We start from the raw sequence: 27,434 nt of genomic DNA, 5'->3' as shown, positions 1-27,434 counted from the left end.
CAGCTCTGACCGGGAAACCCCGTTCCGTTGCAGCTTGACGGCGTCCACAGACCGAGAGAGAGCGCGAGCGGCACCGACCCACCGGGCGAGAGAGAGCGCGGCGGCCAGGCAGCGAAGTGAGGCGCTCACCGTGCGGCGGCCAGGCAGCGAAGTGAGGCGCTCACCGTGCGGCGGCGGGGACTTGGGCACTGAGCGAGGCGGGCTTGGGCCTCGCTGACCCGGGCTGGCGGGCGGCGGCTCCTCGGTGTAGGCCCGGGGTTGGGAGAGGACCCCGGGGGTTTAGGTGGGGAGGGGGTTTGGGTGGAGAGGGCCCCGGGGGTTGGGGTGGAGAGGGCCCCGGGGGGTTGGGGTGGAGAGGGCCCCGGGGGTTGGGGGTGGGGAGGGCCCCGGGGGTTTAGGTGGGGGGGGGCCCCGGGGGTTGGGGTGGGGAGGGGGTTTGGGTGGAGAGGGCCCCGGGGGTTTGGGTGGGGCGGGCCCCGGCGGAGGGGGTTTGGGGGCCCCGGGGGTTGAGAGGGGAGGGGCTCCGGGGGTTGGAGGAGAGGGGAGGGGGCCCCGGGGGTTGGAGGGGGGAGGGGGCCCCGGGGGGGTTGGAGGGGGGAGGGGGCCAGGGGGTTGGGGGCCCCGGGGGTTGAGAGGGGAGGGGGCTCCGGGGGGTTGGAGGAGAGGGGAGGGGGCCCCCGGGGGTTGGAGGGGGGGGAGGGGGCCACGGGGGGGTTGGAGGGGGTCGAGGGGTGCCAGGGGGTTGGGGGCCCCGGGGGTTGAGAGGGGGAGGGGGCTCCGGGGGTTGGAGGAGAGGGGAGGGGGCCCCGGGGGTTGGAGGGGGGCTGGGGGCCCGGGGGGGGTTGGGAGGGGGGGAGGGGCCAGGGGGTTGGGGGCCCCGGGGGTTGAGAGGGGAGGGGGCTCCGGGGGGTTGGAGGAGGAGGAGGGGGAGAGGGGAGGGGCCCCGGGGTGTTGGAGAGGGGGGGAGGGGGGGCCCCGGGGGGTTGGGAGGGGGGAGCGGGGGTTGGGAGGGGGGGGGCCCCGGGGGTTGGAGGGGGGAGGGGGCCCGGGGGTTGGAGGGGGGAGGGGGCCCGGGGGTTGGAGAGGGGAGGGGGCCCGGGGGTTGGAGAGGGGAGGGGGCCCGGGGGTTGGAGAGGGGGGGGGGGGTTGGAGAGGGGGGGGGGCCCGGGGGTTGGAGAGGGGGGGGGGGAAGGGCCCGGGGGTTGGAGAGGGGGGGTGGGGGGGGGAGGGGGCCCTGAGGGTTGGAGAGGGGGGGGGGGCCCGGGGGTTGGAGAGGGGGGGGGGGGAGGGCCCGGGGGTTGGAGAGGGGGGGGGGGGGGAGGGCCCGGGGGTTGGAGAGGGGGGGGGGGGAAGAGGGGGGGGGCCCTGAGGGTTGGAGGGGAGGGGGCCCTGAGGGTTGGAGAGGGGGGGGCCCGGGGGTTGGAGAGGGGGGGGGCGGGGGCCCTGAGGGTTGGAGAGGGGGGGGGGGGAGGAGAGGGGAGGGGGCCCCGGGGGTTGGAGAAGAGGGGGCCCCGGGGGTTGGAGAAGAGGGGAGGGGGCCCCGGGGGTTGGAGGGGGGGGTGGGAGAAGAGGGGAGGGGGGGAAGAGGGGAGGAGGCCCTGGGGGTTGGAGGGGGGGGGAGGGGGCCCCGGGGGGTGGTGGGGAGGGGGCCCCGGGGGTGGTGGGGAGGGGGCCCCGGGGGTGGTGGGGGGGGGGGGAGAAGGGGGCCCCGGGGGTGGTGGGGGGGGGGGGAGAAGGGGGCCCCGGGGGGGGAGGGGGGCCCTGGGGGTTGGAGGGGGGGGAGGGGGCCCCGGGGGTGGTGGGGAGGGGGCCCCGGGGGTGGTGGGGAGGGGGCCCCGGGGGTGGTGGGGGGGGGGGAGAAGGGGGCCCCGGGGGTGGTGGGGGGGGGGAGAAGGGGGCCCCGGGGGTGGGAGGGGGGGGAGGGGGCCCTGAGGGTTGGAGAGGGGGGGGGCCCGGGGGTTGGAGAGGGGGGGGGGCCCGGGGGTTGGAGAGGGGGGGGGGCGGGGGGCCCTGAGGGTTGGAGAGGGGGGGGGGGGGGGGGGAGGAGAGGGGAGGGGGCCCCGGGGGTTGGAGAAGAGGGGGAGGGGGCCCCGGGGGTTGGAGGGGGGGGTGGGAGAAGAGGGGAGGGGGGGAAGAGGGGAGGAGGCCCTGGGGGTTGGAGGGGGGGGAGGGGGCCCCGGGGGTGGTGGGGAGGGGGCCCCGGGGGTGGTGGGGGGGGGGAGAAGGGGGCCCCGGGGGGTGGTGGGGGGGGGGAGAAGGGGGCCCCAGGGGGGGGAGGGGGCCCCGGGGGTTGGAGGAGGGGAGGGGGTTGCGGGGGCGGAGGGGGGGGCCCCGGGGGGTTGGAGGAGGGGGGAGGGGAGGGGGCCCCGGGGGTTGGAGGAGAGGGGAGGGGGCCCCCGGGGGTTGGAGGAGGGGGGCCCGGGGGTTGGGGGGAGAGGGGAGGGGGCCCCGGGGGTTGGAGGGGGGGTGGGGGGAGAGAGGGGGAGGGGGCCCCGGGGGTTGGAGGAGGGAGGGGGGGTTGGAGGAGGGAGGGGGGTTGGGGAGGGGGCCCCGGGGGTTGGGGAGGGGGCCCCGGGGGTTGGGGAGGGGGCCCCGGGGGGTGGGAGGGGGCCCCGGGGGTTGGCGGGGAGGGGAGGGGCCGGGGGGTTGGGGAGGGGTGGTGATCCGCTCCAGCCGCCACCGTTTCATTATTTAACAGTTTATTTTGTGGAACCTTCATGTGCTCGAGCAGCTTTGGCACCTCTGGTTATTTGAGCAATTTAAAAAAAATCTCCCATTTATATTTATTTCAATATGTCTAATAAATTTGTCAATGAATAAGCAGCGCATTTTGATGATCTTGGGACTGGTTCCTAAAATCGTATCTCGGCGTCTTCAGTTAGTGTCCACAGTAATTTCGTCCTTAATTATGTAACTTAAAAACAATTTAGTGGGTGATTTATAGAAAAATCAAACTTTTAAGAAAACCATTTTTTGGAAAATGTGCTCAACCTCCTCTCCTATTTGTACCGGCGAGGGTTGTTTTAACAGTGAGTTAAATAATGATAGATTGTTTCCATGGGCTGGCGAGATGGCAACAAGACACAAATTTCAGATAATCAATCGCCAGGGATTCACGGGGAGGCTTAGGAACAATAATTAGAGACTACAAGAAAACCCAGTTGGTGAGCAGGGCAGAGTTTGAGGGTGGTTTGAATGGTGGAAAATTCTCCACCACAAACTGTTTCAGCCGACTCTGTAAATTCTTTTTTTTTAATGAGATAGTTGCTTCTATTTTTAATGTCAAAATGTGGGTTGAATCATTTTGTTTGCTCATTTTCTCTGCCGAAAGGACTGGCTGCTACTTTAATCTGTTTTAAGGTCTTGTATCAGGATGGAAACAAATATATTTTCAATAATGTAGTCTGTGGTAAAAGTGCTGCTAAATTGAAATGCAGGCCCTGCTGTTGTAAAATCTGTACTAGCAGGAAACATTTTTAAGTGGTCTGGAGATGGCTCTATCCACCCTAAGTCTATCTTTGACCAACCTTAATCTGGCACTTAAATTTAAAATGGAAGTTACTAAACCACAGGGAGCTGGGGCAGCTTAGAATTGCTTAACTACTTTGGGTATAGCATTGAGATTAATAACTTATTATTCTAGCTCTAGAGCTGCAACCAGGAAATAAAAATTGATCCCGGGCAATAGTTCAAAGTACAGTACTGGGCCCGTTGTTAACAGAAAGATATAAACGCCTTGGAGCATTCATCAGAGCGTTTACATTTATTAACTTGCTGATCCTTCATCTCATTGCTCAAGGGTAATCTGTTATTTGGAGCACAGTTGGAACGTTTAGTAGCTATTCTGGCCTGCCTCTCGGGTGCTCCTTGAAGTAATACACTGCCTAGGTGCTCTCTCTGGGGATGCTCTGAGGCTAATTGCTCTGGATTAACAGCTTGTTATCTGAAGATTAGAAAAATCTGGAGGAAGTAACTCAATTTTATTGTTAATGTATAGTGTGGTGGCACTCAACCATTTGTATAAATCTATAGTTAGCGCTGTAAGGGCGGAGTAGTATTTTACTGCAAGTGCAAGTATTGATGAATTGTAATCGGGCAAGTTGCCAACATGACATCATAAGTAGGTTCATTACTAGTCATCGCCACGTGACCTGCAAGGCTTGTGAGGGTTGTTTTTGAAATGGTCTTGCCAGATCAGTGACCATATGCCTCCATTTCTGGTGGGCACAGACATTTCCTGACTGTTTGAAACTCCTGGTCTTTAATACTGCAACTTTATTGCAATATATTCTCCCTTTCAGACCCATATAAAATCATTTCAAAATGAATGGTTGCCGAGTGTTCATCGGTCGCCTGAGCCCTCAGGTGAGAGAACGCGATGTGGAAAAGTTCTTCAAAGGTTACGGACGTATTCGTGAAATTGACCTGAAGAGAGGCTTTGGGTTTGTGGTGAGTATTTTGCCATTTGTTTCGGAGATTGTTTTAGTATTCAGGAACCTGTGCTGCTCTTCTGGATTTGATCCCTGTGAAATTGTTCCTTTCACTTTTTTTTTTGGAGAAAAAAAAAGTGGGATTCACCTTTTGGAACTCGCGTGTGCAGTATTGAATTTGAAGGTTCCCTCCGTGCAGCTGTGAAACTTCTTGCCGGACCTGAGTGAATGTACCCTCCAATTTCATAGAGTTCTAAAAGTGATGTAGCCTGGCTGAGATTGGGAACTCGCCATTTGGGGAAACTACTGATGTAAGCTCTTCTTGCCGTGTTAAAATAGTGATTCGTAAGTAGATTTTGCTCTTCTCCCAAATGTATCTAGCTGATTCATAAGTGAGTTTGAGAAAGTATTTATTACGCCCAATAAACTTAAAAGTAATGTCATGAAGGTGACTTTTTTATACCTTTTTTACTCTCCGTGTTTGGTCTCTTAAATAATTTGACCTTTTTATTCCCGTATCATTATTGCTCCTTGAAAAGAAAGGCTTCAGTTGCCACGGCATTTATGTGGCTGGCCCAGTTAGGTTTCTGGTTAATGGTGATGGCTAGGATGTTAATGTTGGTAGACTCAGTGATGGCAATGCCATTGAATGTCATGGGGTGTTGGTTAGCAGCTCTCTTGTTAGAATATGGTCATTGCCTGGCACTTGTGTGGCGTGAATGTTACTTGCCACTTATCAGCCCAAGCTTGGCCAGGTCAACCGGGCATGCAAGCACGGACTGGTTGGCGGGCTTGAGGAATTGCGGGTAGGTGTTTCGCACCCAGTGAGAGGATGCCCATTGATCCAGCTCCTGAGCAGCTGAAGCGAGACACCTTCCCAAGATTGATTTCCATTGGTGTATTTGCATGACGTGGCTCAGCTTGAATTCCACTAAAGTTGATGTATTGTATCCAGTACATTGAAGCGACGACGCAAGCCTCAAAACATACTGACAAGTTTCACTTCACAACCAGACCATTCTTGTCTTGACTTGGTCCAAACTCACAGCCCAAGTATACAAAGTAATCAATTTGAACAGGGCTGACCATGTGGGGTGCAGCCTCTTTTTGTTTTAGTAGGCGTCACTCCATTGCTTAATCAATTAAGTTTCATAATGGCTGCTTTTGTGACACCGGTGGGAGGTATTGTGCTGCGTGTTTGTTTATGACAAGAAAAAAGAACGACTTTTTCACCTATATAACAGCACATCATGGCCCCAGCATGTCTCAAAGCACGTCACAGCCAATGGTTCACTATTGGAGTGTATTCGCTGTTGGGTAGACACGAGTGGGACCTTAATTATTCACAAGACTTTCCTGGGAGTTGGCTTCATTTTGCACGAAGCAGCTAAAATGCGGTTGAGTATTTGAATTCCATTTTGCAGAAGTTGGGGCCCTTAGTGCAGCAGAATGTGTAGTTACCTGATGTCTGTTATTTGGTAGAATCTTAATCGTGCGGCTGAGTTTTAGCTTTAGGTCAGAATCCCAGCAAATCAGTTTTCCAGCACTTACGAGATGGATCACTTTCAAAATGGGAAAACATTGAGTCTTACCTGCAGTAATCAGAACCATAAAAACGTACAGTTGGATTCAGTATGGGGACTCTTGGCTATCTAAGCCTGAGAAGTTGAAACGCACATTAGGTGGGATTGCTAGGGCTTTAGGTGGGGAGGTTGGGGCGGGGGGGAAACGTGATCCATGTTCTGTAGTTTGGACAGAACAAAAGCTATGGGCCGTGATCACATCCCAGTTGTAATACTCTAGACAAGCTATTCCAATACAATTGTGACATTGACATCTGTTTGATGATGTGGAAGATTGCCCAGGTATGTCCAATCTTTTTATTAAAAAAAAAAAAAAACCAGGATAAATAAAACCCTGCCAATTGCTGCCTTATTGGCCTTCAATAGTGACATCTATTCACCAATAACCTATCCACCGATGCTCAGTTCCGGTTCTGCCAGACCTCCTCATAGCTTGGATCCAGTTATGGGCGCCAGAACTGAATGCAGGAGGAGAGGTGAGAGCATTGGAGCACGAAGGAGCCCTCGCAGTGGGGGTCAAACAGGACACCCTCCAATAGCTAGAGTAATACCCGACACGAAGGTTGTAGGTGTCGGAGACCAATCATCACAATCCCAGGGCATCGCTGCAGGGAAGCGTCTGTGCCCCAACCATCTTCAGCTGCTTTGACCTTCCCTCATCATAAGGTCAGGAGTGAGGCCGTTTGATGATTCTGCAGTGTTCAGCTCCGTTCACAACTCCCTGGTAATGAAGCAGTACATGGTGCTTGGGTTGTCAAGTGCCAGGTAACAACCATTTTGAACAAGGGAGAGTCCCATCTATCTCTGCGATCTTTAACGACTACACCACATGACTGAGTTCCTCCACCACTCGCCTGTATCGCTGCGCCGATACTCGAAGCGTGTCACCATCCAGGATGGAGCAGTCACTTGATCAGCTGTCGTGCCACTGGACTCTTATCTGGCGCACTGTATAATCCACCTGATGCATTACAGCAACTCACCACGGTTACTTTGCAAGCATCTCTCAACCCTGTGACCTTGTCCACCAAGGAGGACACGCCAGCACTTCCAAGCTCCCCTCCGGAGTTGCATACCATCCTGATCTATCGCTGGGTCAGTACCTTTTTGAATTCCCTGCATAATCCCCCTGGGGGAACATAATCAGTTCAGGGGCTGCAGCGGTTCCAGGTGAACATAAGAACATAAGAAATAGGAGCAGGTGTAGGCCAATTGGCCCCTCGAGCCTGCTCCGCCATTCAATAAGATCATGGCTGATCTGATCCTAACCGCCAATCCACTATGACAGGACTATCTCCTGAATCTAACAGCATTAGACACACGAAAACAGGAGCAGGATCAGGCTACACGGCCCCTGGGCCCGCTCCGCTACCCACGGGGCCATGACCTATCCGAACCTAGACTCATGTCCAAATTCCTGCCCGCTCCCCGTAACCCTTAATTCCCTTTTCTACTAGGAAACTGTCTATTTCTGTTTTAAATTTATGTAATGATGTAGCTTCGACAGCTTTTTGGGGCAGCATATTCCATGGACCTACCACCCTCTGAGTGAAGTAGTTCCTCCTCATCTCAGTTTTGAAAGAGCAGCCCCTTATTCTAAGGCTATGCCCCCTAGTTCTAGTTTCACCCATCATCTGGAACATCCTCCCTGCATCCACCCGATCCAACCCCTTCATAATCTTATATGTTTCAATAAGATCGCCTCTCATTCTTCTGAACTCCAATGAGTAGAGTCCCAATCTACTCAACCTCTCCTCATATGTCCATCCCCTCATCCCCGGGATTAATCGAGTGAACCTTCTTTGCACTGACTCGAGAGCAAGTATGTCCTTTCTTAAGTATGGACACCAAAACTGTATGCAGTATTCCAGGTGCGGTCTCACCAATACCTTGTACAACTGAAGCAATACCTCCCTATTTTTATATTCTATCCCCCTAGCAATGAAAGCCAACATTCCATTGGCCTTCTTAATCACTTGCTGCACCTGCATACTAACCTTTTGAGTTTCGTGCACCAGGACCCCCAGATCCCTTTGTACTTCAGTACTTTCAAGTTTCTTGCCATTAAGATAATAACTTGCTCTACGATTTTTCCTGCCAAAGTGCATAACCTCACACTTTCCAGTATTGTATTCCATCTGCCAAATCTCTGCCCACTTACTTAGCCTGTCTATGTCCCCTTGCAGGTTTTTTATGTCCTCCTCACTCACTACTTTCCGTCCCATCTTAGTATCATCTGCAAACTTTGATGTGTTACACTCGGTCCCCTCCTCCAAATCGTTAATATAGATTGTAAAGAGTTGGGGACCCAGCACTGACCCCTGCGGAACACCACTGGTTACTGATTGCCAGTCTGAATATGAACCATTTATCCCAACTCTGCCTTCTGTTAGATAGCCAATCCTCTATCCATGCCAGAATATTACCCCCAATCCCGTGATTTTTTATCTTAAGCAATAATCTTTTGTGTGGCACCTTGTCAAATGCCTTTTGGAAGTCTAAATACACTACGTCCACTGGTTCACCTTTATCCACCCTATATGTTACTTCCTCAAAGAACTCCAGCAAATTTGTCAAACATGACTTCCCCTTCATAAAACCATGCTGACTTTGTCTTATTAAATTATGATTATCCAAATGTCCTGTTACTGTCTCCTTAATAATGGACTCCAAAATTTTACCTACCACAGATGTTAGGCTAACCGGTCTATAGTTTCCAGCCTTCTGTCTACTGCCCTTTTTAAATAAGGGTGTTACATTAGCAGTTTTCCAGTCTGCCGGGACCTTTGCTGAGTCCAGGGAGTTTTGGAAGATTATTACCAATGCATCCACAATCCCTACCGCCACTTCCCTCAAAACCCTGGGATGTAAGCCATCAGGTCCAGGTGATTTATCTGCCTTGAGTCCCATTATTTTACCAAGTACTACTTCCTTAGTGATTTTAATCGTATTTAGCTCCTCCCCCCCTCCCCCCCCCCCCCCCCCCATAGCCCCCTGCTTGTCAAGTGTTGGGATATTCTTGGTGTCCTCTACTGTAAAGACTGATACAAAATATTCATTCAGTGTTTTTGCCATCTCCATATTTCCCACCATTAATTTCCCGGTCTCATCCTCTAAGGGACCAACATTTACTTTAGCCACCCTTTTTCTTTTTATATAACTATAAAAACTCTTACTATCTGTCTTTATATTTTTTGCTAATTTACTTTCATAATGTATCTTCCCTTTCTTAATCAATCTTTTTGTTATTTTTTGCTGTCTTTTAAAGTTTTCCCAATCCTCTATCCTCCCACTAGATTTGGCTACCTTATATGCCCTTGTTTTTAGTCGAATACTGTCCTTAATTTCTTTACTTAGCCACGGATGGCTGTCTTTTCTTTTACACCCTTTTTTTCTCAGTGGAATATACTTTTTTTGGAATTTGTAAAATAACTCCTTAAATGTACACCACTGATCATGTATCGTCTTATCCTTTAACCTATTTTCCCAATCCACTTTACTCAATTCCGCTCTCATACCTTCATAGTCTCCTTTATTCAAGCTTAGCACGCTTGTTTGAGATACAGCCTCCTCACCCTCTAACTGAATATGGAATTCAACCATGTTATGGTCACTCATTCCAAGGGGATCCTTTACTAGGACATTTTTAATTAATCCTGTCTCGTTACACAGGACCAGATCTAAGGTTGCTTGCCCCCTGGTTGGTTCAGTTACATACTGCTCAAGAAACCCATCCCTAATACACTCAATGAACTCATCCTCAAGGCAGCCCTGCCCAATTTGATTCATCCAATTTATATGATAGTTAAAATCCCCCATAATTATAGATGTTCCCTTATTACAAGCCTCAACTATTTCCTGATTGATACTCCGTCCAACCGAGTTGCGACTGTTCGGAGGCCTATATACTACACCCACTAGTGTTTTTTTCCCCTTATTATTCCTTATCTCCACCCAAACTGTTTCATTATCCTGATCCTTTGACCCAATATCATTTCTCTGTATTACAGTGATTCCTTCCTTTATTAACATAGCCACCCCACCTCCCCTTCCTTCCTGTCTGTCCTTCCTGATCGTTAAATAACCTGGTATGTTTAATTCCCAGGCATTGTCACCCTGCAGCCATGTTTCTGTAATGGCCACAAGATCATACCCATATGTAGCTATTTGTGCCTTTAACTCGTCTATTTTGTTACGAATGCTACGTGCATTCAGATAGAGAACTTTCAAATATGTTTTGTGACACTTAGTTCCTGCTATTGCCCTTTTTATTACTTTACCTTTTACTCCACACCTTCTACCCCTTCCTGAAGGCCCACCACTATCGCCTCAGCAACCAGTGATGAGCAATAAATGCAGCCCACAACAAAATTAAATGGAGCACCTTGTTGCGGATCAGGTCTGAGACTTAATAGTGCTGGGGAATTTTGAACTCCCATAAACTGAGATGCAAGAATATGGGTGACACTGAAATATTTGTTTGATTACAATTCCTGTTTTGATGCAGGCTTATAATAACATTTAATATAAAACATCATAACTTCTGACTTACTGTGAGCAACACCAGGGAGATTTGGTATCTAAGTGAGACCCTGTGTTACTTTATAATTTCTACACTGTTTATATAAAAAAAAAAGTGAATTTCATTCTACCTATTTATTTTGGGTATAATCCTAGCAGCAGGAACGGTTTCTCCCCCCCCCCCCCCCCCCAATCCTGTATCGTGCCTGCTGTAATATAGTTAAATCTATCTTGCTCCCACCCTTTTAAAACTTCATTCAAGGCGCAGTATGGTTTAATTAGCAGTCTTGACGGTAGAACCGCTGCTGTTGCGATGCAAGCACTCCTAATTAAAAATATATAATTGCATTTTCCTCTTGACGTTACCCTAGCAAAGCCGCAATTTCAAACCTGATTGCAGCGGCATGTTCCCCTGTGGCCTGACTCCATTTCCCCAGGTGGTACACTGGCTGAGTCTGTCATTTCAGCTAATCTAGAAAAAGGGTGGGTCTGATTTGGTGAGCTATTATGAAAGGGATTATTAAGGGTAAAATGGTAAGTTGTTCAAATGCCGTGTCCATCACAGTTCCCTGAATTAACAATGTTTTTCTGACTGTGGACATTGCTGGTGGGGTTGCAATTGTTGCTCATCTCATTGCCGTGTGAAGATAATGCCTTGCCAGGGCAGTTCAGACATTAAAAGCCAGCCACACATGTTGGGGCTGGCACATTCCCTCCGCGGAGGATGTTGCTGAACCGGCTGATTTATTTTTTAACAATCCAGCAGCTTCTGTGGTCACTCTTGCTTTTTTCTGCTGCCCACCTACAAATGACCTGATTTGACATTCAGTTCCATAAATTGCCATAGCAAAATACTGCAGATGCTGGAAATCCGAAATAACAACAGAAAATGCTGGAAAAACTCAGCAGGCCAGGCAACATCCGTGGAGAGAGAAATAGTCAACGTTTCGGGTCGAAACCCTTTGTCAAGACGGATGTTGCCTGGCCTGCTGAGTTTTTCCAGCATTTTCTGTTGTTCCATAAATTGCCATGGTGGAATTTGAACTCAACGAGCTCTGGGTTGCTAGTCTAATACACAAGCCATTCGCTTTTGTGAAGGTGTTCACAAGCTATGTTTAAATAAACTTGGTTCTTGATGTTCTTGTTTAGGAATTTAATGATGCCCGGGATGCAGACGATGCAGTTTATGAGCTCAATGGGAAGGAACTGTTCCGGGAGAGGTGAGTCTTCCAACAGCCAGCGGAATAATCTTGAGTTTTCTACAGTTAAGTTTATCAATCTTGAAGTAGGAATTTTATCCAGTAACTTTCCAAGGATGTGGACAAGCAATGTTCCCTGTAAATTTTTGGGGGGGCCGCTATGCGGCCCATTCAAAATTCTGCGCATGCGTGTTTTTTTTTTCAATTTAATAGTCAGCTGCGCGGGGCCCATGGAGCGCTGCATGGCCCTACAGCTTAAAGAAAGCGTCGCTGGCAAGTAGGTTTTACAGGAACTGGGAGACGTCTAAATATATGCCCCTTAAAAGTACAATTGGTTGTAGAAGCTTACATTTTAAGTCTATTGAGTATATTGCTTACATGCGCCAAGCTAAAGGTTAACGGACAGTGTTACAGTGCTAAGCCATATCAACCAGAAAGGGTTGGGTTTGATTCCCAGTTTGCTGATGGCAGCTGGGGCTGGAGTGGGGAGCAATCAGCCTGGGTTTATACCCCTTGGTAGCTATTTAGTACATTGTGCTAGAAAGTGTGTGTGGACATCTGTCGAGGACAAGCTTGGAATGCGGGTCGCAAGCCTACAGGCCAGCGAGAGGGGAAGGAAAAACGTATTGAATCTTGTCGGTGTGGATTCCATGAGCCTCATGGGCCCTGTAAACCTGTGCTGAGTTTTTAGCAAACTCTTCAGTTTCACAATTCATGTTTGTAGACAGTGTTTCATGTGTAAATGTTAACGGTAGATTTCACAATGCAAAAATTTGGGGTCCGTTGTATTTGATTAGACATGAATGGGGTAAAGAGTTCTTAATTTTTAAGGAAATGCGGGTATGTTTTGCACAAGAGTGTAATTCTGTAACTGGAGCGAAGATGTGCATCCTGTGTTACCATCTGAGATTTTACTGAAGTGTCAGTGGGCTTGTGGAATTTCCCCAGACATTCAGCAAAGTGTAATGGTGGGCACGTGAAACTTTCAGATCTCAACTTCAAGGTGACAAACCTCCTTCTCCGCGCCCCCCCTGCCCCGCCCAAGTCAAGGAAGTTGATGGAAGCGTGGGCAGAATTTGCCAGGAGAAACACTGGCTTACCAACAAATTGCTTTTGCACTGTTAGTTGATCATGGGACTGATACATGTGTAATAAAGAGTCTATAAACGACCATGTTTTAAATGGAGAAATTTGTAAAAAAGTTGATATTCTAAAGCTGGAAAAAAATCTTAGCAGTTAGCTCTGCTCACATTATCTGTTTCTTGATGATTTTGGGGTGCAGGTCCACGGGTAATCTTTTGCACCATTTTTATTTGAGCTTGGAGGCGGTGACTGTGAGCAGGGTGTTTAATCGCGGAGAGCCCAATTCTGTACTCGGTCAGTGTTTCCGCGCACTCGGGTTTTCTAGCTGCGGGTCTGGACCCCTGGCTGGAATAGGCTAACTGATCAGACCGGGATTGGAGGCCTTCTGGTCTGTATAATCGTTAAGACATGCTGGCTTCACCAACTGAGCTTTTGGAGGGGCCTCGATCATTGAAATGAATGAGGATGTATCCGGATGTTAAACTTGCTCTTAACTCCAATTTGCAGGTATCCTTGTATCAGTTGTATCTTGTCTGTATTCTGCTACTAGGAATGTTTATTCAGCAAAATGTGGCTGGTTTGCGTTCAAGGATTATGCTTGGAAAAGCACATGTACTGCACAATTCAAGGTTACTTTGCAACTAACATATGTATGTAGCTTTTCTCGTTTCTATGAATTGCTTTTTTAAAACTCTCTAGGATCACTGTGGAGCTAGCAAAGGCACCGCCTCGGAGAGGAGGGGGCCGGTTTGGTGGAAGGTTTAACTATTACCACCCCAGAAGTGAACAAAGCAGCGGACTAAGGTAAACAAAAGGCATTGGGTGGGGGGGGGGGGGGGTTCATTAGGAAGGAGAAATGAACTTAAATACGGTATTTGCTTATTTAAAAACAGAAAATGCTGGAATTACACAGCAAGTCCATCTGGATGGAAGTGTGATGACCAAATATACAGACATGACTATAATAGGAGGCTGGTGCTTGGGGTGAGGAACCCCTATCGATACACAGCCAGCGGGTTGGTCCACACCAGTGGGGTCCCGCCATATTCACTGGCCATGGCAGCCTTCTCCTCTGCCAGGCTTCCCTCACCCTCTGCTATTCTGCTGCAACCATTTACGCCTCCCCATGGCCCATCTTTTGTTTCTGTACTTATCTCATTATCATCCCCTTTTTGCCTTGCACCCTCATCTCTTGTCATTTAGTCACTCCACCCTATCGCAGACCTCCCCCTTTTTCTGCCCACTCTTTTCCCTGCCTCAGTACTTGCTTACAAGCTGTTCGTCTCTAACACTTTCCAGTTCTGACGAAAGGTCATCGACCTGAAATGTTAACGCTCTCTCCACAGATGCGGCCTGACCTGCTGAGTGTTTGCAGCATTTTCTGTTTTATAGATGACAAGTGGGCGTTGTGGTATTGTATTGTTTGGCGCTTCCCCGTTGCCAGAAGGTGCTGCCTCGTGCTGGAGTGCAGGGGCCAGCAGCCTTGCCTAAGTGGCCGTTCTTTGCAATTGAGCTTTTCACAGCATTGTTGAGCTGAGCTGGACTTTGTCTTCAAGGACAGCCTCCGGCAGGCGCCATGGGAACACCACCACCTCCCAATCACGCCTCATCCCAACTTGGAAATATATCGGCCGATCCTTCATCGTCGCTGGGTCAAAATCCTGGACCTCCCTTCCTAACAGCACTGTGGGAGCACCTTCACCACACGGACTGCAGCGGTTCAAGAAGGCGGCTCACCACCACCTTCTCAAGGGGAACTAGGGATGGGCGATAAATGCCAACCTTGCCAGTGATGCCCACATCCTGTAAATGAATTAAAGAGTGATCAGGAGCCGGAGCCCTGGCTGTCGTCTTTTTCTACTTCTCCCACCCCCTCCCAAATCCAGAGCCTTGAGGCAGACTCTAGTGCCCTTAACACCGCCTCCAGTGGAGGCAGCGGCTTCAACACAGGCCTGGAATCGAACCTTAGTACTGATTGCCTTTACTTCCTGTGTCATTGGAGGCGATCATTGTACATTAATATTGGAGAGGCAGCCATCATCGCATTGGCATTTTTGCTTGCTTTCAGGTAACACTGATCATTTTTCTGAAATTTCAGATATGGACCTCCTGTTCGTACTGACTACCGTCTGATTGTGAAGAATCTCTCTTCCCGTGTGAGCTGGCAGGTGGGTCCAGATATTCAAATATAAAAAGTCTACGTTAATTTAGCAAACTAAAATAGTTAAATCTTAATTCTTGGGTATGTGTGCTTAAAAACACATGGGTCATAACTTCATAAATATAACCCATAACCTGCTTTAACTGGCACCTGTGTGTGTGGTGTGTGTGAATATTTTATAGGAATTGGAGTAGGTCCATTGAGACTGCTCTGGAATGTTGTTGGTGGTGGCAGCTCTTATCATTTTTAACCCCACTTTCCTGCATCTTGCTTCCCAAGGAAGTATCTCTCTCCCTTTTAAACTCTTCAATGGACCTTGTATCTGTGGCTTCTGGGTTAAGTGTGTCCTGTGTTCTTTCAACCCATTGCATGGAGAATTTTCCTGGATTTGTAGGCGGGTATTTCTGTGTGGTGTGCACCAACGGAAGGTGGGCAATTTGCTCCGAGGCCTTTGACGATGCTGTCCTTGATCAAGTGGCTTATGAGATGCCTGACAGTAAAACGTTTCCCACGCTCCCCAAAAATGGTGGAGTATGGATCTCGGCCCACCTCCCTGAGCTGGCCACTGATGATGGCAGATGATTAGCGTAAATCTACCTTGCTGGCTTGTGACCTGATGCATTAAAGCACCATTGTATTTTGGTGTGGGTACCGAGTGTGGCTGTCGCCCATACTTTTGATCCATTGCCTAACTGTGCCGATATCTCAAATGCATTCTTTCATGCAATCATCCATTTTTGCAATCAGTTTTTCACACAATTTGACCTCTTGTCTCCCAGTTTGGTATGTTTTACATGTTGAAATTGGGGATTTAATGTGAGGAAATCTTGAACTCGCCCTGGTACACCAAGGTTGCAGCATAAGTTTCTGATGAGGGCGGCTTATCCATAGAAAACTTTGCTTTTCATTTTCCCCCCCCCCCCCCCTCTTTTTCCCGCCTCAGGCCTCCCAATCGTAACCGCAAACTGCTTCTTGAATTACTCTATTTTTGCCTCTCACCTCAGCCGGAAGATTATTCCAGGTATTGGTCACTGTGAGGAAGTGCTCCCTGGCGGCAGTTCTGTGCTCAGTGCTGTGCCCCGAGGCCTGACCCACCCTCTTCGCTCTTGCTGTCGTGTATGTTAACTGTTAGCTGAGGTGGGCGGTCCCTTTTCAAACAATAGCACATGGATAATATCCACAAGGAATGCTGCATGTTTTGTTTTTTGGGTTATTTTTGTGAAAATATGATCTCGGGAGGCACATCTGATTTAATTAGTACTTTTATGATGAAATCTAATGGTATTCTGCACGGTCCTTTAAAATGAATAGCCATTAAATTTCTGATTTAAAATGTTAACAGTAACTCCGATTTAACTCCTAATTACTGTGATTTAATGTAGACTGTCTGTAAATCTGATGGCTTAATATTGTTTGATTGGAAATGAATGAGCATTTGACTAAATTTGAAAACCTTTGTTTAGCAGCTTGTCGTGAGGTCATTCGCATTTTGACCAGGAGTTCCCCTTTCTCGTGTTGTCGCGTCCTGTATCTGGAAAAGGTCCCGTGTTGACTAATTTGCCAGTCGGCTCCCACGATTATTCAGGCAGCTGGACGCGGGTTCTGGGTTGTACTGATCCCAGGGTCACCGATGGCGTCGACACCTGTCGCATCCCCCGTCCTGGTGTAAGAAAATAAAAACCGTGTCGATCTCGCTCGGAGGCTTGTCAGGAGATTGACTTGTAAAGGTGGCCGAGCCTTCACACAACCCGTGCTTATTGGTGGCACTTTACCCCGGGTGGCAGGCACATTCGGTGCCACTGAGGGAGGGCCATGTCCCAAGACGCTGTATCGAGAGGGTATTGTATTGAGTGGGTGCACCCTTTGCTTAGTTGCATCATGTAGGGCATGGACGGTTGCCTAAAATTGTAATTGGCTGGGTAACCCAGGGCTAATTTAAATTGTAATTTTGACATTTTTAACATGTGGAATAGGGATGTCATGGTACTGTACACAATTACAAGGTTTCTTTCCCTCCAGGGCTCCCCCTGGGATCATCACACCTGCCTCACTGGTTCAGTGGCTACATGGATTGAGGCAAAAGATGGCAGTATATTTATAGAACAATTTGTGAAGCGTATAACGTGGAGGAAATGGAGACGGGGGGCTAAGGGGGAAAGTAGCTGTTTCTCCTTCCCCTGATAAAGCACAAGAGGCTAAATGAGAAAAGGGCATCTGAAAAATACGGCCAGTGATCAAGACAGCAATAATAGAGCAGTGCACTTCAAACACAACAGTACTTTGCAGACTGCTACTCAATCAACAAGTCAGAAAAACAACTCTTGATCCCCTGTGGCTGGTGAATTTTCATGAGTGATCAGAGCTGTCACCAACCGAGTTATTTTCCTCGCTTGGTTGAGCGTGAATCGACAGAAGCCCGATTGCCGAGACGGCTGATGTACTGGAGATCAGTTTTGAGTTTTGGCCAGACTATCCCTGGAGCTTTGACGTTTAACCTGGAAATATTGCTGTAATTGTCTGTGGCATTCCATAACGTGTTAATTGTGCCTGATGAGCATTTTTTGGCATATCTTACTTTTGGAGAATGGTTAAAGGGCACGCTTTAGATCTGGTGTGTTGTCACCGGGCAGGTGTCACTTGTTTAGAGACTGAATGGTAGAGCCACTACTCTGGGTTATCTGCCGCTTCTCTCACACTTGCTGTATTTCACATAGTCAAACAAAGCCCCATAACATGACATCCCAATTCTGAGACTGTTGTAACTGATGTTATTGTACAGTGCTTTAGGTTTCTGTCTGAACTGCATTTTAAAGGTTTTTCCTGTTTGTAGGATCTAAAGGACATCATGCGACAGGCTGGTGAAGTGACTTTCACCGATGCTCACAGGGTCCACAATAATGAAGGGTAAGAGAACAAAAGTGATTGGCAGAGAACAGTGGTGACCCTCCACTTGTGACCTTTAGTTACCTCACCTGTGTGTTTCCCATTTTAATTCAGAGCATGGAATCCCAACTAGTCATAACAAGCATCATACTTAATTGGAATATCATGCTGTGCACATTTAATGGAGAACTTTATAGTCGGTCCCGTCCGTGCCGGATAAAAGAACGTTTCCTGTATATAGCATTTTTGACATGGAAAAACATCCAAAAATGCTTCATAGAAACACTTTTTTTTAAAGGTGCTGTCAAAGTTGGATATATTGGGCAGGGTGGCCAAAAGCTTGGTTTGAAGGAGGGCCTCGAAAGAGTAGAGGGAGTTGGAAGGGTTTAGGGAGGGAAATCTACAATAGTCTTGGTTCAGTTTTCTCCTCCGTCAGGATGGCATTCGGATAGTCGAGTCTGGAGGTGGCGGAGGCACAGATGATGGTTCCAGCAACAGATGGCGGAAGGAAGGATGGAGGTGGAAGTAGGCGATCTTTGTGATGGAGAAAATATGGGGTTGGAAGCTCAGCTCGGGGTGGAATAGGACACCATGGTCTCGAACATTCTGGTTCAGCCTGAGACGGTGGCCAGGGAGGAGGATGGAGTAGGAGGCAAGGGTACAGAGCTTGTGGCAGGGGCCGTGGGCAATGGCTTTGGGCTTCCCAATATTTAACTGGAGGAAATTACAGCTCATCCAAGACTGGATATCGGACAAGCAGTGGAGAGGTTGAGGGAGGTGGTGGTGAGGTAGAGTTGGGTGTTGATGTGGAAGCTCATTGTGTGTCTGGATGATGCTGAAGGGAAGGGGGCTGACGATGAATTCTTCGACTCTGGAGGTAACTGGGCAGGGAGAGAGAAGCCGTGTCATTTGTGACTTTGGTTAGGGTTGTTACAGTCCTGTGGCAGGACGGAAACCCTAATTGGAGAGATTCAAGCATGGAGTTGTAGGAAGGATGAGCACCGATTTGAGGGGTGACAACAGGTTGAAGGGCTATAATTAGTCGATATGGGAAATCTTTCTCTCATCCCCACTTTAGTGACACCGCTGCCCTTTCAAGTGTCTGCAAAATAATTGCTGCCCCATCTTCTGACGGTGCTGTTCTGTGATTTCTCTTTTTTTTCACTGCAGTATTGTGGAGTTTGCTTCTTACAGCGATTTGAAAAATGCAATTGATAAACTGGATGGAAAAGAAATCAGTGGCCGGAGGGTCCAGCTGATTGAGGAGTCGAGGCACCACAGGTAACCAGCGGCACGGGGACTGGAATTTGATTCTAGTGGGGAGAGACACCAAGAAATTTGTAAATCCGTGAAATGTCGATTCAGACTCTCTCCTTGGCCTGGTCTGTGTTTTGGAAATGGATGTGTTGTCTTTTTTTAATAAAATAAAACCACATGTTTGGAGGGTGTGGGGGGAAATCTAAATAACAATCCATTAGAGTGCATGAATACCTGCTTACTTCTGAAAGTTTAACTTGTGCAATAGGAAGAAGCCGAACATGAGAGCAGACAGGCCGCGTCTGTAGACAGAGCTGCACCTCTTGTTGGTGGCTTTTTATTCTCCGCGGTGAAGCTGATGGTTTTATATTTTACCAATTGGTTGTTCAGGCTGCCAGCCAGGGCTGCTCAATAACACCGGCACGTTCTTCACGGGGCTGCTGGAACCAACTCAAGAAAAATGAAGACACAAAAATATAGGCCATTGGGAGCATTTGAGTCTGTGCTGGCTCTTTGCTCGAGCAATCTAAGCTAATTCCACTGCCCTGTAGCCCTGTGTCTTCCACTGCTTCAAATATTTATCTACTCTTCCCTTAAAAGGTTAAATGATCTCGGCATTAACAACTCCCTTGTGGTAAAGTATTCGGTGCTCCTAACGCTTTGCCTTTAAGGTTAGGGGCTGATCTGTCAGCTGTTGAAACTGCCTCTCTTCGGCATTACAAATACAAATCCGACTTGGGGTTTGGATTCTTTCAGAAACTGACTTTTTAACCATCTTCTTTACAAAATGATCAATATAACCAGCTTTTACTGATCACTCCAAGCGGTTGGGATAGTACAATCTTCAACGCAGTGTGGCCTGGGCATTTAAAGAAAAATCTGCACCCGCATGATCGCTACAAGTGATTCCACCGTACATGTCGCATGGAGACTGGGGAACGGGGAAAGATAATTGAGAGATGGGGTTGTACCCTGTCAAAGTTCCACGCTCCTTTACATTATGTCCTGACCAACATTCCCTCTAAGCCGCCAGCTCTCTGGCTTTTTCACTGTTAAATTTAGCGCATGCGTGAAACTGTCACTGGCTCGTGTGGCCCCTTAAAGCAGTCGCGCACCCAAAAAATAATTAGGTGGAACATTGGTCCTGACCAGTGTCACCTTGTTATAAATTCTGCTCCCTGACATTGGTATTTCCCTGCAGTTGTGGTGTGGGCTAACTCATGGGTGGGTAGATAACCACTGCATTGAGGGAAAGCTCTTGTTATAAAGTCATAGCGACACAGAAGGAGGCCATTCAGCCCATCGAGTCCGTGCCGGCTCTGTAGAGCAATCCAGTCAGTCCCATTCCCCGCTCTATCCCCGTAGCCCTGCAAGTTTATTTCCCTCCAGTGCCTATCCAGTCTCCCCTTGAAAACATTGAATGTCTCCGCTTCCACCACTTCCGTCGGCAGCAAGTTCCAGGTCCTCACCACTTGCTGCGTAAAAAGGTTTTCCCTCACATCCCCCCTGTATCTCTTGCCCAAAACTTTAAATCTGTGTCCCCTAGTCCTTGTACCATCAACTAGTGGGAACAGCCTTGTCTAGCCTATCCAAACCCATCACGATCTTGTACACCTCTATCAAATCGCCCCTCAACCTTTGTTCTAATGAAAACAAATCCAGCTTCTCCAACCTGTCCTTGTAGCTAAGATCCCCCCATCCCTGGACCCATTCTGGTAAATCTCCTCTGCACCCTCCAGGGCCTTCACATCCTTCCTAAAGTGTGGTGACCAGAACTGGACGCAATACTCCAGTTGTGGCCGAACCAGCGCTTTATAAAGGTTCAGCATAACTTCTCTACATTTGTACTCAATACCTCTATTTATGAAGCCTAAGATCCCATATGCTTTGTTAACCACTCTCTCAATATGTCCTGCCACCTTCAGGGACCGATGCACATTAACTCCCAGGTCCCTCTATCCCTGCACACTCTAAAACTGTGCCATTAAGTGTATATTGCCTCTCCCTGTTCCTTCTGCCAAAATGCATCACCTCACACTTCTCTCTATCCATCTGCCCATTCTGCTAGCCTTTCTATGTCCTGTTGCAGTCGATTGGTATCATCCTCGCTGTTTGCCACACCCCCAAGTTTGGTGCCATTGGCAAATTTAGAAATTCTACTCTGTATTCCAATATCCAGGTCATATATCTCAAAAAAAAGCAGTGGCCCCAGCACTGACCCTTGGGGAACACCACTGTTTACCATCCTCCAGTCTGGAAAACAGCCAATTTACCTCACTGTTTTCTGTCCTTAAGCCAATTCCTTATCCAAGCTGCCACTGACCCACCTATTCCATGAGCCTCAATTTTGTTAACCAGCCTTCTATGTGGTACTTTGTCAAATGCCTTCCGTTTATGTAGGGAGTTTGTTTTTAAACTTCCTCATTTGCCATTCCAGATCGTGGACCAGATCTCGCTCTAGAAGCTCTTCAAGATCCCACAGCTACAAGGGTTCCAGAAGCGCGTCGAGATCCGCAAGCCGCTCGCCGAGCCGCAGCAGGTCTCGCACCCGCAGCAGGTCGTCTGCCCGTGATACCAAGCGGCAGAGGAATGAATCTCGCTCACTGAGCCGCTCGCCCGAGGTGAAACGTCGCAGGAAGCCAACCCAGTCGAGGTCGCGATCGAATTCTCCCGGTAAATCGGCCCGGTCCTGGTCCGGTTCTCGGGAGCAGTCCCCTGTCAACAGTGCAGAGTAAACACCGTGTAGTAGAAGGTGTTTTTATAATTTGCTAAAAGATTTTCTATAAAATGTTGGCCTCATTTTTGAAAACTTTTTTTTCTGTCTGATGCTGGGTTTGGGGTTAAATTACTTCTGTTTTTATTTAATGAAAACACTATGAACCTTATGATCCCATTCAAATACAGACATCTGGTTTAACGTAATGTGTTTCCTAGAATTATTTGAAGAGAGAGACTTGAGCATCATAAATTGTCTAGTATTCTTGAACGGGGTGTACCGCTGCATTCTAGTGGGGCCCACTAGACTAGTCCGAGGGCTTCAGTCGCTCCACGTTTAACAATGTGCCGGCAGCGATTGAAAGTTTCCTCCGCTGGGCAATCGAAGCCTCTAGACAACTTGTGATGTTTCCTAGCACTTGCACAAAGCATGTGGAATTTCAAGTAGAATTTGTACGTGGGGAGCGTGACATTTTTTTTAAAGGTCCAAATTTGATTGAGCTCCCCTGTTCTAGAACATTTAAATAAATTGAGGTTTGTAGTTTAGTTTCTCAACTGGTTGGCCAGTCCAGAGTGTCTGAAGTCTGGTTCAACTGAAATCAGCCTGTTTAAAAAGAGTGTGCGCTTCCATTTATCGAGACAACTGCTGAAAACCAAAAGTATTTCAACTCCCAAACTAGCTGCATCTTAACCCGGATCAAGCCACTGTTTCACCAGCACAACCATTTAAGCTTTGTACAAAATGGCTGAACCTGTTGCCCTTTCCACAAGGAGGTGGAGGGGGTTAAAATATTCGGAATGTTTTACAGGAAACCTTTCAGGTTTGGGTCAGTTCCTTTTTTGAATTGCTAGTGGTTCAGGGACAATTTTTAAATTCCCCCCCCCCCCCCTTCTATTAATTTGATTTTTTTTTTAAAGCAGTGGTTTAGTTCTGTTGGATTTTGTGTGACAGTAGCACACAGTTGCATCCTGCCTCTAGAGAACCCTGCTCTACTTGCACTTGGAATTTGCTTTTAATGTGAAGCCTTGGTGTGTGGTTGCAGAGTAGTGCGACTTCCTCACCTGCTCTCCAAGTGGAGGGGAGGCAGCATGGGATCAAGGACATGATCAACATGGGGCGTGGGGAGGGCAGGTGCTGGAAGATAGCAGGGAAAATGTATATATAGTTTTTGGTTCACAAGTGTGTTAATAGTTCATGCTTTATTTGGTTCCTTTCACATTGTTTTAAAGTATATATAAATTTATATTTAACATGACCCAGCCTCTAACTAGTTGCTAGAGAACCAACCTGGAATGTTGCTCTGCATTGGAACTGAATTTGAAGGAACAAACGTACACAAATTTAGATGTTTGTACTCGACTATTTTATACAAAAACTATAAAGCCCAATGTTCCATGTACCTTTACTGTATCCTGCTAGTTTATAGTCTATTGTGTACTACATACAGGCTGTGTATCGCTATCATTCCTTGTAGCAAGAAATGGTACTGCATTAAAAATTAGTTACAAGTGTCGTCTTCAGAGCATGTTTGTTTTATTTCCTGGGGCATTTTTCACTTGAATTTAAGAGACTGTGGCCTAGAAATTCACTATGGCCCCGCCAGCTGGCTAGCGCCCAAAAGTTAGCGCTGGGCGCGGAGCCAGTTGCGACTGTCAGATATTCAGTTTTTGCGCCCCAAGTCGGAACCGGGTGCTATTCCAGGGTGTGCCTGCCCCCGCTTGGGGCGCTGAAACTGAATTTCGGCGCCACTGCGCCACCCGCTGCGGTACTGCAGGCCTCCTCCTCTTAAGGGGGAGGTGCCTGCAACGGGGAGATCGCCGCTGGATAGTGCCGGCAAATGAGCCTGGCACCACGGAGAAGTGCCGGGTTCACGGAAAGCAGCCGGCAATGCCGCGGGGGTGGGGGGGGTGGAGGAAGCCGGGGAAGGAGGTGCGGGCAGGCGGCCGCCGAAAAAGCGGCTGGCCGCACCTCCACCTTAAAGCGCCCCACTAAGACTACAATACGGCCCCGTTTTCTGGTCGCTGTTTGCGGCCGCTGCGGAAGAGGCGGCCGCAACTAAATATGGGGATCGGAGCGGAACCGGGGCACTGCGCACACCGATGACGTCATCGGTGCCGGCGCAGCGCTAACGGCTACCGCCATTACCGCTGCGCTGAATATCAGCGCAAACTCCTTTTTGGCGCAGAAGCCCTCTTTAGGCGGTAACTGGCGGCAAAGCTGGCGGCGCCTTACTGAATTTCTAGGCCTGTATATTTAAAAAAAAAAAAAAAAAAATGAAATATTCTCCGGGTAAATGGTGATTTTTGTGTGGGGACAGCATCGACCCAGGTCTATCGGGGCTTACAGCACTAAACCTGCCCCCTAACTTGGTACACATCGTCAGCCCAAGGTTCCAGGGCGGCTGGTGTAAGGGATAGGGGAAAATGTCACGAGATTTCTCGAGGTTGGGTTTCGAGCACATTACTGAAGCAACGTGCAGTATACCTTCTCTCCCCCACCCCGCCTCTACACATGTTGTACCTGACTTGGGAGTGCTTGATGCCGGGTGCCTGAAATGGAAAACTTAATTCTATGGCACTGACCTTCAGCTTTGAGCGCGGGTCTTTTTTTATACATTTAAATAATGGCACGGTTGGCTTTTAAGTTGAATCCCATTAAGTCAGGCAGGTGTGTGGATTTGTTGCACTGTCTGTTGGTATAACCCAATGAAGTTCGACTTCCACTCTTCAGACTGAAGATTCATTTCACTCGTGTGCCAAGGACTGACTGGAAAGTTTTTCGGGGCTGGTCTCCACAATTCTTCGATGCTGCGGTTGTGTGTGTTTTGGCTACAATACCATCGGATGGACAGTTGAGCTCCTCTGCACCCATCTTCATGCTGGCCGCAAAGGACCTGCTTACTGATTTTTATTTTGTACCTGAAATAGGAATGTTAGCAATGGACTAAGAGCCGGGTTCGGGTGGGTGGGCATCCAGTCTATTCAGATCCCCCTGCTTCCTGTGGATCTGCAATGGACTCCAGAATTTTTCAGGGAAAGATGATTTTCCTGCGATTGGGAGGGGTTTGGGGGGGGGGGGAAAGGCGGTGTTATCAGCATCACCACACCAATTTTGGAACCACAATATACAGGAAACTTTGTGCTATCCGGCACCGACGGGACCGAGCTGTTGCCGTCCCATCAAAACTGCCGGACAAACCAGCGCTAATGTTGAAACGTACGGAGATTTTGAGCTCCGTATCTGGCAACAAACCCTGTTGTTTAGCAACAGCTTCTAAACAGTCGGCTGTACCTTGCAAGCATCTCTGTAGCTCAGCAACAGCTTCAGCGAGACCTTGCAGAGCCTGACTGGTGGGGGAAAAAAAAGCCCTAACGAAACGGCTCCTGATTTTTGCCGGTGGCTTGAGCATTCCGGACAGTTAACCTCCGGAAGTTTCCTGAATAGTGGCAATCACTGATGTGCCCTGATTTAGTACAGTATGCCCAGTCAGCCATGTAGAGAAAGGTTTCTTCCCTTTCCCACAACACCCCCACTCCCGACCTTACACATGATTGTGCTTCTAAGGACTTTGTGACCCATTATTGGCCGCGCTGCTCCCGCTCCCTGTTTACAGCCCACCTGGCCGTAGGATTTTGTTGTCCTCCTGCTATTCAGTGGTGGGGGGCGAGGAGCAAAGTGTACGTAACTAGGATTCGCTGCAGTAAGTTACCAAAGCTGCTTTGACAGCACCTCCCAACGCCTAGAAGGACAAAGGCAGCAGGTGCATGGGAACACTATTAAAATCCTAACGGCACTGTGGGAGTACCTACCTTCACGCGGACTGCAGTGGTTCAAGAAGGTGGCTCACCACCACCTTCTCGAGGGCAACAATAAATGCCAGTGAGGCCCACATCCCAAGAATGAATATTTTTTTTTAAATGATTAGATTTCAGGGCTGTCCTAGCCTCCCCTACTGCAAGTGAAGGAGCTTTACTCGAGGAGGGGAAAACAAACCAGCCGGTAGTGTTAATGGAACTCTATATCAATCATTCATAGTTTTTTTTTCTCTGTCTTGTGGGAAATGTCTGGCTGTCCTTTGGCAATGGCCCAGGTGCCGCATTTGAAATCCAAAGCTTTGTAGGAAATCACAGACCCCTGGCAGAGTGTTGCTGGGATTGAATTTCCTGCAAGAGCATCTCAGGATTGTCACAGCTGGCAAAAAAAATACCAGCCTACACCATCTCGATTTGGTGTAATTGGGCTACAATTACATTAGAAAGTGGGAATCTCCTTTTGCTTTCTGTAGCTTTAAATCTTACTCTCATTGGAGTAACTGATTTACAACATGCTTCAGCTGTGGGTTTAGAGTGTGGCCTTGGTGTACCAAGTTTTTGGGAGATGATTACATAGGTAGGAATGTCACTGGTAGATTTATTACACACTTTGTGTTACTTTCATTGCTGTCCTGCAGTAAGGAGCACCAACAAACTGCTTGGAGGAAGTGACCACATCAACTGATGCGTTCTGAATCTGTTTCAAAAAGTCTACCTATGGTCTTAAAGGAATTGTGTACAAACCACAGCAACAGAGTATTCTGCATATGTAAGAGCATAAGAATTAGGAGCAGGAGTCCGCCATGAAGCCCCTTGAGCCTACTCCGCCATTCAATAAGACCATGGCTGATCTTCGACCTCAACTCCACTTTCCCACCTGATTCCCGTGTCCCTTCATTTCTGGGACCAGGCTGTGTATAGGTCCTTTTGCAAATCCAGAATATTAAATCAATTACCTTTGATAGGTCTACGAAGATCATCTCACAGGTCCCTTCTTTCCAGCCTGATTTTAAAATCCCATGTCTCCAATCTTTCCCCATGACTCACACTTGGCATCAGCCTGCTGCCTCTGAACGCTGACAGTGACCCCCCCCAACTGCAAGAACACGCTTGCGTAGATCCACTGAGGACATTATCAGCTCATCTAACACTGACCTGAAGACTAGACCAGGGGAAGGTCAATGGCTGACAATTTGGGGAATGCAAATACTCAGGGACCTAGGTGTCTTTGTACATGAGTCACTGAAAGTGAATGTGCAGGTGTAGCAAGCCATTAGGAAGGCAAATGGTATGTTGGCCTTCATTACAAGAGGATTTGAGTACAGGAGTAAAGAAGTCTTACTCCAATTATATAAGGCTTTGGTGAGACCACACCTGGAGTACTGTGTACAATTTTGGTCTCCTTACCTAAGCAAGGATATACTTGCCATAGAGGGAGTGTAACAAATGTTCATGAGATTGATTCCTGGGATGGTGGGACTGTCGTATGAGAAGAGATTGAGTAAACTAGGCCTGTATTCTCTTTAATTCAGAAGAATGAGAGGGGATCTCATTGAAACATACAAAATTATTACAGGGCTTGATAGGGTAGATGCTGGGAGAATGTTTCCCTTGGCTGGGGAGTCTAGAACCAGGGGTCACAGCCTCAGGATAAAGGGTAGGCCATTCACTACTGAGATGAGAAGAAATGTCTTCACACAGAGGGTGGTGAATCTTTGGCATTTTCTACCCCAGAGGGCTGTGGAGGCTCAGTCATTGGGTATATTCAAAACAGAAGTCGATAGATTTC

General features: G+C 48.6%; 1 protein-coding gene across 2 annotated transcripts; it reads left to right on the top strand.

The window, feature by feature from the left end:
* LOC147096681 (serine/arginine-rich splicing factor 5-like) lies at positions 1–23,346 on the top strand. 2 transcript variants are annotated; one of them, XM_085973255.1, is made up of 8 exons: positions 1–116; positions 4,302–4,449; positions 11,684–11,754; positions 13,516–13,620; positions 14,915–14,984; positions 17,808–17,881; positions 19,031–19,141; positions 21,555–23,346. In XM_085973255.1, exons 2-8 carry the CDS (start codon positions 4,324–4,326, stop codon positions 21,850–21,852), a joined length of 855 nt encoding a protein of 284 aa, XP_085829381.1. In that variant the 5' UTR covers positions 1–116; positions 4,302–4,323; the 3' UTR covers positions 21,853–23,346. The 2 variants fall into 2 exon arrangements, with proteins under 2 accessions (XP_085829381.1, XP_085829383.1); XM_085973257.1 differs by having other exon boundaries at positions 1–151.
* Positions 23,347–27,434: the final 4,088 nt, after the last annotated feature.

This window comes from Somniosus microcephalus, chromosome 34 (assembly GCF_052327205.1).
Source record: "Somniosus microcephalus isolate GS21.2 chromosome 34, FLI_Smic_1.0, whole genome shotgun sequence".
NCBI classification, from domain to species: Eukaryota; Metazoa; Chordata; class Chondrichthyes; order Squaliformes; family Somniosidae; genus Somniosus; species Somniosus microcephalus.
This window is presented reverse-complemented; position numbering and strand designations above follow the sequence as displayed.